The sequence below is a fragment of the Monodelphis domestica genome, chromosome 2, assembly GCF_027887165.1.
Source record: "Monodelphis domestica isolate mMonDom1 chromosome 2, mMonDom1.pri, whole genome shotgun sequence".
NCBI classification, from domain to species: domain Eukaryota; kingdom Metazoa; phylum Chordata; class Mammalia; order Didelphimorphia; family Didelphidae; genus Monodelphis; species Monodelphis domestica.
In genome coordinates, this window is record NC_077228.1 from 345,463,668 (window position 1) to 345,480,478 (window position 16,811).

The window sequence follows — 16,811 nt, forward strand, 5'->3', positions numbered from 1 at the left end:
ATTAAAATGCTCTAAAAATAACTAATAATTATACAAATGCAAATTAAGAATTCAGGTACCAACACATAACCTTCAGATTTTTTAGGATAACAGAAAAGGAAAATGACAAAAGCAGAAAGAGATGTACAGAAGTAGGTACAGAAACACAATGTTGTTGTTCAACGGTTTTAGAGAACAATTTAGAACTATAAAACTGTCCATACCCTATAATCAAAGGAGATCAAAGGAAAAGCAAAAAGACCTATATGTACAAAAATATGTATAATGGCTCTCTTTGCAATGGCAAACTAAAAATTATGGGGATGCCCAATAATTGGGTAATGGCTGAGCAAGCTATAGTATATGACTGTGATGGAATACTATTGCTCTATAAGAAATGATGAAGGGAATAGTTTTCCCAAAATCTGGGAAAGTTTATATTAGCTGACACAAAATTAAATACACAGAACCAGAAAAACACTGTACATAGTAGTAATAACACTGGACAATATTCAATTGTTATTTAGCTTCTCTGATCAATACAGTGATCCATAATAATTACAAAAAACAGGTTGAAAAATGCTATACACCTAGAGAGAAAACTGATGAAGACTGAAGCATATTTTTCCACTCTTTTACAATGCCCCTGTTGGGGCAACATGGCAAAATGTAGAAACATATTTTACATGATTTCATATATATAGTGAGCAACTTATTTCTCGACTTTTTTTGGATTGGAAAGAGGTGTGTGGAGAGATGAAATTTGGAACTGAAAAAAATTTTTTTTAATTTAAAAAAAAGGCATAAAGCTCATCCTTATCTCACTGAATTAAAATAAAAATATTTATTGGACAACTTCCATGCACACAGCACAAAGTTTATCAGAAGGCCATTTAATAACTGTGACAGTGCCTTACATACTATAGGTATCCAATCGTTTTCACTGAATAGAATCAAATTTGATGATACAAAAGCTTTTATTTAACTTTTGCTTGCACTTACTCATTTAAGCAAGTCTTTACTACTGGTGCTGCTAAATAGTATATTCTGGTTTGAATTTCATAATATTTTCACCTACTAAATATGATGATAAAGGTGCTAATATCTGAAAAATTAAATCACAGAAAGGAAAAAGAACAAATTCAGGTAATTTGAATAATCAAAAGTAGACTAATTTTTTTTTCTATTGTAGCAAAGCGACTAGTGTAAGAATTACTTCTGTCAACTACTTGATGTTTGTATTTTTAAATGACAAAAATGGAATTTGGGAGAATTTTTGGTAAACTCTTTACTTTTATTTTGACTGAGAAGCAATGTAATAATAGAGAGCTGGAATTAAAATCAGGAAAAGCTAAACTCAAGACTGATAACTCATATATACTGCCTCTTAAACTTTGAAAAAGTCATTTAGTCTCTCAATGTCCCAAAATACTTTCTAAGATGTTATATTGCAGTACAGGTGTCAATCAGTATTAGCAGAAAAGATTTCCTCATTGGAACTTTTATATAGTAATGAAATTAGATGTTTAGTCAAAATAATAATGGACTTCACATTTAAGTTACAATCTTTCTAAAAATCAAAAAATTGTACATTTACTAGAACATAAAATGATTTGAAACTATAGAAAAATTTAAGATCTCTTTATTTGTTCAAGAACATTAATTTTAAAAGAAAAACTGAAGTTTCATACAAAATAACTTTTCTGAAATGCTAACAGATTTCTCATTTCAATTATCTGCAAGACATATTTTCCAGTTTAAACCAGGTCAATAATTTTAAAATCTCTTAACTTGTAAAATAAAAACAGTATATAAGTTATTAAAGATACTTACATTAAATTTAATTATGTCGTATATCAAGTACCGAGGAACGACCTGTCCATTTACTTTGTCAACAATCATTTCCTTTAAAGAAAAAAAAAACTTGTTTTGAAAAATATCATATTGATTTTTTAATATATTAGAACAATGACAATGTCTCATCACATCATGTATCAAATTCATTATACTTCTATCATTAAATAAAAGGAAAAACATTTCAGTTTCAAAAAGCATTTCTGAGAAATTTAATTCTATCATTAATTTTTGTCATAGATAATATATGGCTCTTAAATCTATGAATAAGTTCAAATGATTAAAGGAACAGTCACAATGAGTTTGTGACCAAAAGTTCAATAACTAACTGGTACAATTCTATATTATTCTGTTCCAAATCCCAGATTAATATGTGTCAGAGGACACTGGATGGTGGGGACACATAAACCATTTCTTACTGCATTTAGGGGCAGATAAAAATTTCCAACTCTATCTGCTCTTATACTTGTAATCCAATTGATATGCATTTGGATGAAAAACGTTTCCCTATCCTAATTCTCCCCAAATTGTCATCCCTGTCCACACTTTCACAGTATATATTCCTCCTCTGTCATCTCCTAGTTTCATGGCCCCTAGAACTCTCTATTCCCCTTTATTCTTGATATCTTTACTTCAAACTTTTTCCATCTTCTTTTGAAATAAAAAACCAAGATACTGCATCACTAGCCACTCTCTTCAGTAATGGTAAGAGTCTTCTCTCATGGGTCCATCCCAAACACATTGGACAAGGTAGAGGAGAAGGTATACTCTGTTTTACATTAACATTTTTCCGCTATCACCAATACAAAGGACATTCTCCTTCTTCAAGGTCCATGCCAATTATGTATCACCATATTCAAATTTTTATGTTCAACTAGCTTTCAAGTCATTTTCCTTCTTTTCGGTGTTTATTATCTTACTCATGATCTTCCCTCTCTATCTAAACTTCTGCTTTCATATTTGGAATTTTAATATGTACATGCTATCCTAAAAATGCAAGCAGGCTAGTTTATCAATCTTTTCAATTCTAATGATCAACATCTTCACACTATCTCAGTCACATATAGAAAGGATCATGTCCCTAATCCAATCATCAATGATAACCCTGATGCTTTAGTGATCTAGAAACCTAAGTAACTCTTTCACCTTTACCTCCTAACTTTGCATCTCTCTATGACTACCACTTCATAAAACTAGTCTTTGTCTTCATTCAATTTTATCTCTGTACAGCTTCTAATGCTGTTTACCCATATACTTCCCTCTGGATACTCCTCCCTCCCTTGGTTTCCTACCTATCTGAACACTTCTCCAAGTTTCCTTTGTTATATCATCAATTTCTTCACAATGAGTAGATATCTTAATAAGGTTTTCTTCTTCTCTTCAGTCTACTCATCAATTTCTAACAAGTCAATTATCATCTCTATGCAAATAAAACCAAAATCTACATATCCAATCCTAAACTAGATCCTAGTCCCACACTGCCAGCTGTCTGCTAGTCATCTCCATATGGCTATCCTATCAATTTTTTAAATTCAGCATGTCTAGAATATAACTAAATATGCGTCTGTTACCCCGAATACACATGATTTCACCCAAAACCCATCCCAAGAATCTAAATGGAAAAATAAAACAATTTAAACCAAATTATAATGATCAAATCTGGCCCCACTAAAGCTAGTCAGGTGTCTGTACTAAGTCAGGGACTAATCTAGTAAGCCTCAGATGGTAGAGGGGGAACAAACTTCCTAAGAAGACATGAATTGGTCTAGGCCAGAAAAAATGGAGCAGGTTAAAGTTTCCATAGTGAACAACAGTGGTGACAGTGCATATGTTGTCAGACTATTTAAAATGTATTTGTTGTTTTTAATGATTTTTTCTTTTTTTTTCCTTCATATTAGACATGGCTCTCTCAGAGATAGATGCATGAAATGTAGATATTGAAAAACCAAGTACCAACAAAATTTTATTTTTACAAAAGCCATAAGGTCCTTAAAGAAGACAATTATCTCACTTTTGTGTTTGTGTCCCCAGAACCTAGAACATGGCAGGTGCTTAATAAATAGTTTTTAATTTAGAAATAGAAAATCAAAGGTATGGTAATGCTAAGTAGAGAAGAAGTTTCCAGCCTCCCAATCCCAGGATATAAAGCTATCTATCTCTGGTTTTTAGTGTTGCAGCATCCACCCCATACCTATGGTCCCATGAAGTCAAACTGTTCATAAAAATAAGGAAGTACTGGAGTAGATGGAAGTCATCACTGGGATGCTCAAGTAAAAGAGAACAAATTACAGAGTGAACTACTAGCCACTAATCACTATTCTAAACCAACTGATAAGAAAGTATGGGAGTAAGACCAAGTTAAGAAAGAAAATTAAAGGCAAATTTGAAAAAAAAAATTTAGAAACATGACAAAAGCAGACAAAAGCCAAGAAAATAAAGTTCATATCCTACAAATGTTGAACACATTCTCCCTATTTAAGGTCCATTCCAAGACTGGGAAGTACCAACCTTCTATTTTGTAGCAAAACTAACTATATAAGTTCTTTTCTGTCATGAAAGGGATAATTTGGTTCTGCATTCCTCAACTTCCAACTAATGGCAGAAACAATGAAATAATTTATATTCAAAAGATAAAAGTGAGATAGCCTTCTGCTTTCAAGGAACTTATATAATTTCTTTAATGGAAGCAAGAAGTATAGATGACTTCCTATTAGAGTTTACTTATGAAAAGGAAAAAGCAATATGGGATAACTTGAGGGGAAGAAAAGAACTGTGGAATTCTATATCCTATTATCTTTATCAGAAATTCACTTTACCACTAAGGAAATAGGAAAGGGAAGAAGCATTTCTATAATACCTACTTTGCGTTAAGCACTGTACTAAATCCTTTACAAATATTATCTCATTTATACTCACAACCCTGAGGAAGATGCTGTTATTATCTCCATCTTATATTTAAGGAAAGTGAAGCAAATAGTAGTAGAATTACTTGCTCAAAATCACTTAGATACTAACTGATAGGCATCTAAAAAGATTTTGTAAGGACTGAAGATGTGTATATAAGGAAGACAAAAACAGATCTCTAAGAAATGAAATTATATGATCAAAATAATGCTTCAGAATGCTATGTATTCAGAAAACTTAAAAAACACACACACACACACACACACACACACACAAAACCTTACCTCCTGTCTGAGAATTGATACTAAGTATTGGTTCCAAGACAGAAGAGCCAGAAGGGCAGGCAATGGGGGTTAAGTGATTTGCCCAGAGTCACAAAACTAGGAAGTGTCTGAGACCAGATTTAAACCCAGAAACCCCACCTCTGCCCCATCTCTAGGCCTAGCTCTCTATCTACTGAGTCATTTAGCTGTCCCTTATTCAGAAAACTTCTAAAAATATCTTGTTTGCTTATTCTGTTCCACAAATCTGCCTTGATTGTTACAGATAGAAGTAAGCTCTACTTCTGAACAAGAACACAATATATTTATACCTACTTCTAAAACATCTCACCTCCCTTACTAAATTGCAAGGTTCCTTGAAGACAGATACCACATCATTCATTTATGCTATCCCCAAAGTGCCAAGAACAGTATTTCTCAAATAGTGGGAACATAACAAATATTTATTGAATAAATAGTTAAATTAAAAGATGTTGTATATGCTTTTTATTCTTTTTCTTCTATATATTTTCTTTTGGCTTTTTTAATCTCATTTCCAAAACAAAATATATATTTAAAAAACATATATGTTTAAACTATCATTATCCCACTAAGATGTTTGATTTCACAAAGATACACCTTTCTCCGTATTCCTTTTCCCAATTAGCTATTCAGCATTTATTTCAGGAAGTCTATAAATTTTAAATCTTTCATTATCTTCTTTTTTCATTCCTATGGGAAAGGCCTCATATTGAGGCAGACAGCTTGAATCTTCAATGAGAAAACTATGTGGCTCCAAACAACAGGAAATGCGATGCAAATAAATCTAATTAATTCAATGTTTTATTCTTCAACTTGTTTAACTACTTTAGAATTATCATTTCTTCTAATCTCTCTGAAAGTTATTCCATCTCCTGTAGAATATAATGAGTCAGATCCCTTATAATAAAAGTTTCTCAGATAAGCAATGTGGCATTGCCAATAGTATGCCATACTAAGTCAGGAAGGCTTGGGTTCAAATCCTACCTTAGCATTTATGAACTGTGTAACACTGGACTAGTCATTTAACCTTCTTAATCAGACCTTTTTTTATCTATAAAATGGGAATAATAATAGTACCTACCTGAAGAGGTTGTTTTGAGGATCAAATAAGATAACATGCAAATAGGTTTGCAAAGCTTAAAGTGCTATATAAATGCTAGCTATTATTTTAAACGCTTAACAAATTTATCAAATAATAAGTGCAAAGAGTTAGTCCCATAGCTCTCCTCACTTTCTGATCCTAGACAGAATCCCTATTTCCTAAATATTAACAAGTATTATCTGGGTTGGTGTGCTCTTATTATGAATCTCCCTGAGTTTTATACTTGTATTCTATAATACTTTCCTCCTCTACCTAAGGTCAGGTCTTATGTTATCAGTATTTGTCTTCCCTATTGGTGATAATACACCATCTCCAAAGATGGGCACTTCCAAACATCATAAAATAGACATAGGATTGAAAAGTCATATTAGAGAAAAATAGAAAATGTAAAAATAAGCAAACTTATAAAAATAATAATCATGATATTGTGGAAATTTACTATTTTGAGTCCCTATTCTTTTGAGGTTGCAAGTCAATCCCACCTTCTGATTGATTTAAGTAGAAGGCCTGAGGCGTAACTGTATAAGGAAGATGTATGCACACTTTGGGAAACTTCCTGGCTCCTTTCCACCCAGAAAATGCTTGCCTTTTGTCCCACTTTTGTGAGAAACATTCTATTTGGTTCATAAGATTTCCCAAAAAGGTGTATATATAATCACATTTTTAAAATACTCAAAATGAACTAAAGGCTATACAACTAGAAAGTGACAAAGTTAAAAAATGAATTGTGAATATTAAAATTTCTCAGACTCTACCTTGAAACATTATCTTAAGGTTATGGTTAAGGTTATTCCCCATTTAAACAATGGAGGTACTTGATCAGGAATGTATTGGGAACTTTAAAATTACTCCACTCATACTTAGGCATACTTTAGGGGAAGATAAAGTTGTAAACTCCTTACTGAACAATGAGAAATTACTTTACCCATACTTATAGTGAGGCAAAAACCCTTAAGCTAGGTCTATTTTTAGATCTAATACAAAAGGGTGCTAAGTACCTATGAAGGTCAAATTAATCACTAAAAGGTCAGGCAACTTGCAAGGGGCAAGCTTAATAAAGAGATGTGAAGTACTCAGAAGATATAATCTACCAGAGAAGGTGAGAACTAAAAACTAAGAATGGGCTGTCCTAGGAAAAGCTTCTACTGTGATTGGCAGATGTGAAAATTTAGGGGAGGTGACACAAGAGAAATTTCTCTTTAAAAGGAGCTGTCTGAACCAGTTCAAGGTAGTTCAAGTTAATTCAGCTTTGGAAGCTGAATTGGAGGTCAGGAGTCAGGAGGTTGCTGGGTCTCTGAACACTAGATTTTGCTTGGAAAGATCTTGTGGTGAGTGATTAAAGACTGACTTAGTTTCTCTCTTAAAGAGAAAAGTCTTAAGCCATTGGCCTAGGCCCTAGCCTTTTCCTACTATTTCCTCTTACTCTGTCTCTTTCCCTTTCCTTAATTCCTTCATTTATATTAATTAAAATCTCCATAAAACCCAGTTGACTTGGGTATTTCACATATGGGAATTTTTCCCATAGCGACCACTTATTTTTTATTTAAATCAAAACGCTAAAAATTATCTTTACAGTTTGAGCAATTCACAGTCTTGAAACCCATATTTTCATGGTCACAGAATCAAAGTATTCTCTAGGTCACTGATGGTGAACCTTTTAGAGATGGAGTGCTGAGCCCCACCCCCACCTCAACCCCTACACTAAGTGCTATGCCTCTCCCCCCCATCAAGTGTTAGGCCCACCCCTTTACTCCACAAAGGGAAGGGAGAAAGCACTCCCATTGGACTGCAGAATGAAGAGGTGGGTGAAGTGAGGAATGCCCTCAGTGAGAATAGAGAGGGGAAGGGGAGTGGCCCAAGTGCTCCACTCCCCTCCAGCTCTGCCACTTGTGAGCCACCCACCTTACCCACTGGGCTGATGGGTGGGGGGGTGTGAAAAAAATGTTATTAGGCATGGTGGAGAGGAGGAAGGGAGCAGCTCTGCCTTTCTAATAACCAACTGGGGGTGGGGAAGGCAGCCAAGTGCTCACAGAAAGCACTCTACATGCCATCTTTGGCACCCATGCCAGAAGTTCACCATCATTGCTTTAGATTTTAAGTGTTCCTTTCTTTATACTCAATACATGCAAATATTGAACTTATCATCTTTTCCCCAAAATCTTTCTAAATTCCTTAATACTATAAAAATAAAAGGTGCAAAAACTAATAAGGCAACATATTTGATTATTGATTATAAAATGATTTTAGATACTCTGCTTGCTGTGCTCAGAAAGTATCCTCAGTTTATATCAGTAAAGGGAAGCTCATATATGTACTTCTCTTCAGGGCCAGGTGCAAGGACACTAAAGAGATTTTGGTTATAAAAAGTAAAATATTTATTGAAATGTATAAGGATAAAAAGATTTCTAACTCTAAGGGATTCTAAACCCACCCAATTCTCCTGTTCCACAGTCTACACTGATCCTTCCTGATGGGGGAGGAGGGAGCGAGTAGAAGGGATAGAGGAGGAAGGGAGAGAGAAAGAGAGAGAGAGAGACAGAGAGACACAGACAGACAGAGTGAGATAAACAGAGAGAGAGAGATTGAGAGAGAGATTGAGAGAGAGAGATTGAGAGAGAGAGAGAGAGAGAGAGAGAGAGAGAGAGAGAGAGAGAGAGAGAGAGAAAGAGAGGTAAATATATAACCTCCTCAAAGTCCTCAGAGCAAGCGTATCTGTGTGTGACTCTGCAAACTGCCACAGACCAACTGCCACACAGAAAAAACCATTAGACTTAAAACTGACACTTGAATCAGCTCTCTTTGAAACTCCAATTCTTTCTCAAGCCAGCTTCTCTACTTCTTATCTCTAAACTAATATAACAAGACCCAATTTCTAATATCATCCTTATACTATGATATACTATACTATGCATCCTTATACTTATACTCCACTATACACCAGTCTCCAAGATTTGCAAACTGGGCATAATCCTCAACTCCTCATTCTGTCAAATAACATCCAATCTATTGCCAAATTCTATCATTTATATTTTCTTAACATCTCTAGTGTATACTCCTTTCTCTCCTCTGACACTGAAACTACCCCCAAGCATTCCCTCAATATTTCATACTTCCACTAATGCAACAACATACTGGTTGGTCCTCCTATCTCAAGTATCTTCCCATTCTAGTCCATTCTCCACTCAAATGTAACATTGATCTTCCTAAATCTGAAGTCTGACTGGCTTCAGAACATTACCAAAAAGATCCTTAACAAAAAAACCAAACTTTTTTAGTTTGTAATTCCTTGGATAAAAGATAATAATAATTATATATATTTTAAACTATCAATACATGTGAACTTACTATTAATGCCTAACTAACAATAAATTGATGCACCACTAAATGAATTGAATCATGTCAACATTTATACTTTCACTATAAATGAAAACAGGAAATTAAATACAAGGATGGCTCATAGGTTCCACTCAAATGAAAGAACTGGCAAGCTTGGTTTTATCATACACTCAAAGGCAACTAAAAAAATGCATTTTGCGGGCCTCTCCCATTATAGTACTCAAGCATAAGTAAAAAGATAATAATTAAGGAAATTGCAATATATGACCTATTGATTCTTTGAGTTAAGGAGGAATATATATATTCTTATGAAGAATTCTAAATTGGATCAAATTATTCTTTAAAAAATATGATAAGTGATCCAGTAAAATGAGATTCTCAAGATAAGGTTAAAACTAGAAGATTAACTGATTTAAAGTAATAGCTCATAAAGGTGTCTATTACACAAACAATTGATCTTTTATTCAAAGAAAATAATACACAGAAAATTTTGTTGACAATATAAATTAGTAAAATCTTAGGGAATCAGTTAGTGGAATATAAATACCACAAACTCAAAAACTGCAAGAAACAATGAACATTTTCTCTATTTTACAAACTAAGGACACTGAGATTCAGAAAGATGAATTAACTTTCCTATGGTGACAAGTTAAGAACTAAGTCTCGAGTCCTAGTCTTCTATGTTGAAATCCAGTATTTTCTACTTCAGTTAGAAGTTCTGTTCCGAGAACTGTAAATTTTTTTATATTGTAATAACTGTATTTCAATGAAATTGTTTTACTTCGCAATACTACCTGTTTTATGTTATGCACCTAAAAACATTATTCTAAGAACTCACTATTTGACAAAAACTGCTGCTGGATAATAGTATGGAATAAACAAGGTATAGATCAATAATACACAACCTAAACCAATATAAAGTAAAAATGGGCATATGATTATAGATATAAAGAATGACACCATAAGCAAATAAAGGGAGCATGGACTAGTTTACCTGTCAGATCTATGAACAAGGGAAGAATTTATGACTAAACAAATCAGAGACCTTTACAAGATATAAAATTAAGACAAGATATAAAACAAAGACATTACAAGATATAAAATGAACACTTTTGATTATGTTAAATTAAAATGGAACTTTATAAACAAAAACAAAACCCATGAAAACAAGACTAGAAGGGAAACAACCAGAGGAAAAAATGTACTACAAATTTCTCTGATAAAGGCTTCCTTCCTCAAATATGGAGAGAACTGAGTTAAGTTCATAAGAATATAAATCATTCCCCAACTGGCAAATGGTCAAAGGATATGAACAGGCAGCTTTCAGATGAAGAAATCAAAGCTATCAATAATCATATGAAAAAAATGTTCTAAATCAGTCTTGATAAAGAGAAATGCAAATTAAAACAACTCTGATATGTCACCTCACACCTATTAGATTGGCCAATATGATAGTAAAGAGTAAAGGAAAGTGATAAATGCTAGAAGGGATGTGCCAAAATTTGGACAATATTGGATGGAATTTTAAACTAATCCAACCATTCTGGAGGGCAATTTAGAACTTTGTCCAAAGGACTATAAAACTATGCATACCACTACTAGGTTTTTCTCCCAAAGAGATCAAGAAAAAAGGAAAGGACTTAATTGTACAAAAATATAGCAGCTCTTTTTGTGATGGCAAAGAATTGGAAATTGAGAAATGTCCATAAAGTGAAGAATGGCTGAACTAATTGTGCTGGAATACTATTGTGCTGTGAAAAATGATAAAAAACGATGTTTTCAGAAAAAGTCAAAAAGACCTACATGAAAGGATGCCGAGTGAGGTAAGCAGGAACAGGAGAACACAGTACACAGAACGGTAATATTGTACTATGATCAACTGTGAAAGAAGATCCAGGACAATTCTAAAGGACAAATGACAAAGAATTCTATCCACCTTCAGAAAAAGAATCATTGGAATCTGAATGCAGATCAAAGGATGCTATTTTTCACTTTATTTTTTTTAATTTTATGTATTTTTATTTGTGAATTTGGGTTATGAATATTCTCTCACAACTATAACTAATACAAAAATATGTATTGCATGATCATTTATGTATAACCCAGATCAACTTTATTATCATCTCAGAGAGAAGTGAGGGAGGGAAAGGAGGGAGAAAATTTGAATCTTATCACTAATGAAAATGTATGTTGAAGCTAAAATAATAAAAATGACAATCCTACCCAAATTAATTTATTTACTTAGTGCCATACCCATTGAACTACCAAAAAACTTCTTTATGGAATAAGAAAAAAACATAACAAAGTTCATTTGGAAGAAGAAAAGATCAAGGATATCCAGGGAAATCATGAAAAAAAAAATGCAAAGGAAGGAGGACTTGCAGTCCCAGACCTAAAACTATACTATCAAGCAGTAGTTATCAAAACAATTTGGAACTGGCTAAGAGACAGAAAGGAGGATCAGTGGAATAGACTTGGGGTAAATGATTTCAGCAGGACAGTCTATGATAAACCCAAAGATCCCAGTTTGTGGGACCAAAATCCACTATTTGATAAAAACTGCTGGGAAAACTGGAAGACAGGGAGAGATTAGGTTTGGATCAAAATCTCACACTCTACATCAAGATAAACTCAGAATGGGTGAATGACCTGAATATAAAGAAGGAAACTATAAGCAAATTAGGAGAACACAGAATAGTATACTTGTCAGATCTTTGGGAAAGGAAAGACTTTAAAACTAAGCAAGAGCTAAAAAAGAAATCACAAAATGTAAAATCAATAATTTTAATTACATCAAATTAAAAAGTTTTTGTACAAACAAAACTAATGCATCCAAAATTAGAAGAGAGTAAACAAATTGGGAAACAATCTTCATTATAAAACCCTCTGACAAAGGTCTTATTACTCAAATTTACAAAGAGCTAAACCAGTTGTACAAAAAATCATGCCATTCTCCATTTGAAAAATGGACAAGGGACATGAATAGGCAATTTTCAGTTAAAGAAATCAAAACTATTAACAAGCAAATGAAAAAGTCCTCTAAATCTCTTATAATCAGAGAAATGCAAATCAAAACAACTCTGAGGTATCATCTCACACCTAGCAAATTGGCTAACATAACAGCAAAGGAAAGTAATGAATGTTGGAGGAGATGTGGAAAAGTTGGGACATCAATGCATTGCTGGTGGAGTTGTAAATTGATCCAACCATTCTAGAGAGCAATTTGGAACTATTCTCAAAGGGCGATAAAAGACTGTCTGCCCTTTGATTCAGCCATAGCACTTCTGGGTTTGTACCCCAAAGAGATAATAAGGAAAAAGACATGTACAAAAATATTCATAGCTGCACTCTTCGTGGTGGCAAAAAATTGGAAAATGAGGGGATGCCCTCCAATTGGGGAATGGCTGAACAATAGGTGTTATATGTTGGTGATAGAATACTATTGTGCTCAAAGGAATAATAAAGTGGAGGAATTCCACGGAGACTGGAACGACCCCCAGGAATTGATTCAGAGTGAAAGGAGCAGAACCAGAAAAACATTGTACACAGAAATTGATACACTGTGATACAATCGAATGTAATGGACTTCTCCATTAGTGGCAATGCAATGACCCTGAACTACTCAGAGGAACCTATGAGAAAAACTACTATCCACATCCAGAGGAAACACTGTGAGAGTAAAAACACCAAAGAAAAACAACTGCTTGAATACATGGGTTGAAGTCATGTTGTTGGGAATGTAGACTCTAAATGAACATCCTAGTGTAAACAACAACATGGAAATGGGTTCTGATCAAGGACACATGTAATACCTAATGAAATTACGTGTTGGCTGCCAGAAGAGAGGGTGGAGGGGAAGGAGGGAAATAATGTGATTATTGTAACCAAGGAATAATGTTCTAAATTGACTAAATAAACTTATTCAAATGGAAAAGAAAAAAGAAAATAAAGGACAAACAACAACAAAAAAATGTATGTTGAAAATTGTTATTACATGTAATTGGGAAAAGAAAATATTTTTTAAAAAATTCTGAGGAAGAATCTAGAAGCTTCAAGAGCTTCAAGAGCTTAAAGTCAAAAGGGTCTTTGTTTCCAAAACATCAAAAAGGTTAAAAATCTTAACAAATGCAAAGATAAAAAATCATCTGCTTCTTTCTGTGATATGAACTAACCTACATGTATATACCAACTGATGTACAAAGTACTAGAGATATGAAATTAAAAATGAAACTACCTACACTCAAGGAAAGCTAAGAGAAAAAAGGATGCAAGGATAGCAGAAAAGCAAGTAATCTAGTTTAAACTTCTCAGACTCTCAACTCTCTTACCTATGAAAGGGAATAATAACTACCTTGCAATGGGAGAAAATGGTAGTATATTGGGCCCCAAAAGACAGTCAGTCAATAAACATTTATTAAGTAACAACTATGTATCAAGCACTGGACTTAGCACTGGTTATGCAAAAAAAGATAAAAAAGTCTCTTCTCTCCAGCTACTGTCTAAAGAGGGAAATAACACCTAAACCACTAGGTAGAAAGAAGTATGTGTAGGTATGAATGTGTATAAATTGGAGATTTTATAAGAGGAAAGAAAAAGCTGTCTTATAGAAGGTGGTATTTTAGATGGGACTTGAAGGAAGTCCAGATCTCCCCCCTCCCCACAAATACTCCAGTGAAGTTCTAAAAATGGATTAGAGAGTTATCATAAAGAAATCCTAAAAGAAACTATAAGTTCTACCATCCAGTCTAAACAACACAAAAAGACTACCATAATCCTATGGAAGCTCTGAATAGAAACTGGCCAGGTAAAGTAGTAGAAGCAATACAGTAAGCTCTCTCACCCACCCTACAACATAGAAGAGAGAGTTTGGTTTTGTTTTTTCCATAAAAGGTATTTAAGTAAGAAGAAACTTTTTTTTTTCAAAATATATAATGGTTTACTTGGAGAACCCTAGAGAGTAAGAAACTGGAACAATTAACAAGATCAGCAAAGTTGCAAGATATAAAAAATTTCAATATAAATCATCAGCATTTCTGCATATTACCAACAAATATTTTACTTAAGATAACTACAGAAGGTATAAAATATTTTGTAGTCAACTTGCCAAGACACACACAAGAACTGTATTAATACAATTTCAAAACACTCTTTACACAAATAGAAATTTAAATAATTGGAGAAATATTAATTGCTCACAGATAAGCTAACTCAATATAATAAAAACACCAATACTACTTATATTAATTTACTTAATCAATGGCATGCCATTCAAATTACCAAATAATAATTTTATAGAGCTAGGAAAAACATTGTCCTGGAGGAAAAATGATAAAAAAATCTCAAGAAAAAAAAACTGGGGAGAAAATAAGATGGAAGGTGACCTAGTATTAATCATCAAAACAATTTGGTATTGGTTAAAAAATATCAAGTATAGGGAATTTTTATGTAACCAACATCAACAAATGAAAAAAATTGATTTATAAAAAGGAAAAAAAAGTCTACCCCCCACCCAAAAAGAAAGAAAGAGCAAGGTTGATATGGTAAAGATTAGGGATACAACATACAGAAGTACAGAAGCCTAGTGCTTGATAAAGCCAATGATCCCAGCTACTGGAATAAAAACTCACTAATTCAATAAAAACTGTCGGGAAAGACTGGAAAGTAATCTGGCAGACACAAGGCATGGGACAATTTTTTGCCAGAGCTATGGATGTAAAGATATGTCAAAATAAAACATAAACTGTGCTGTCTTAAAGCTTAATTGATAAAAAGCTAATGTACTATAAAAAAGTGATGAAGAGAAAAAGTTTCCAAGAAACCTGGGAAAAGTGATATAAGCTGGTACAAAGTGTAGTAAGCAAAACTAGAACAATGGCATTAATAACAATATTGTAAAGACAACTCTGGAAGACTTAGGAACTCATAGCAATTAAATGACCAGTTAGCTCCAGAGGACACATTTTGAAACATACTACTCACTTTCTGATAGGAAAGTGATGGATTCAGAAAGCAGATGAGACACACATACCTAAATATATATATATATATATATACACACAAATATAGTCAAATAATGAGTTGAGGGAGGGGAGGACAGAGTAAATGAGGGTATTTTGTTTTGTTTCACTAAATATATTTGGAGCAACGGTTCTATTTTTCTTTCATTCTCAGTGAGGGGCAGAATCAAGGAGAGTGAAAGAAAGACTTTCTTGCTTTAAAAAATGAAATTTAATATTTTAAAAAAGAAAAATGACTGGCTTAGAGGACTAAAGTTTAGGCTATTTCCCAAAACTAAACCACTGGAGAAATATAAATTACTCGTAGACCATGAAAATAATATCATCAATAAAATCATAACAATATTACCTAAATTAATTTCCCTATTCATTGCCATGTCATTTACACTACAAAGGGATTATTTTGCAGAGGCAGGAAAAAATTACAACAAATTCTTCTCAAGAACCAAAAAGACTCTCAAAGGAAATAATGAAAAAAATGTGAAAAGGGTCTACCAGGATCAAATCTCAAATTCTATTATAATTATACATAATATTATTGTTTAAAAAACTAAGATCAGGAGCAGCTGGGTAGCTCAATGGATTGTGAATCAGGCCTAGAGATGGGAGGTCCTAGGTTCAAATCTGGCCTCAGACACTTCCCAGCTGTGTGACCCTGGGCAAGTCACTTGACCCCCATTGCCTAGCCCTTACCACTCTTCTGCCTTGGAGCCAATACACAGTATTGACTCCAAGATGGAAGGTACAGGTCTAAAAATAAATAAACAAACAAACAAACAAATAAATGAATGAATGAGTGAATAAATAAATTAATTAATTAATTAGAAACTGAGCTCATTTGGTGGAACAGATTAGTCATAAGACATAAAAATGCAAATTAACATTCTAGTCTATTGTCCAGTCAACCCAAAGGCCCCAACAACTGGAATAAAGACTCACTGGTTGACAAAAACCATAGAGAGCTAGAAAGCAATCACTAAAAATTAGGTTTATATTAATATAAGATACCATACGCCAAAATAAGTTCCAAATGGATATGACGTAAAAATTAAAGCTTGCTTCATAAGATATACAACCTCAATTTTTTCAACAATGCTAAAACCTTTCGTGATTCCATTTGCGGTTTTCTTAGCAAAGATATTGGCATGTTTTGCCTGTTCCTTTTGCGGTTCATTTGAGAGGCAGCTAGATGAAATAGAATGCTAGGCCTAGAATCAGGAAGACTCATCTTCAGGACTTTAACTCAAGCCTCAGAAACTTACTAGCTATGTAAGTCCTATTCACTTCAGTTTCCTCATCTAAAAAACAAGCTAGAGA

The 16,811-nt window shown here is 33.5% G+C and overlaps 1 protein-coding gene across 4 annotated transcripts in view; it reads right to left on the reverse strand.

The window, feature by feature from the left end:
* Positions 1-16,811, reverse strand: part of RNGTT (RNA guanylyltransferase and 5'-phosphatase) — a 331,943-nt gene that overhangs the window by 210,290 nt on the left and 104,842 nt on the right. For all 4 annotated transcript variants that reach the window (XM_007484310.3, XM_056818579.1, XM_001376428.4 and 1 more), the window contains exon 10: positions 1,813-1,884. In XM_007484310.3, the coding sequence (XP_007484372.1) occupies positions 1,813-1,884 (72 nt within the window). The remainder of the gene's footprint in view (positions 1-1,812; positions 1,885-16,811) is intronic.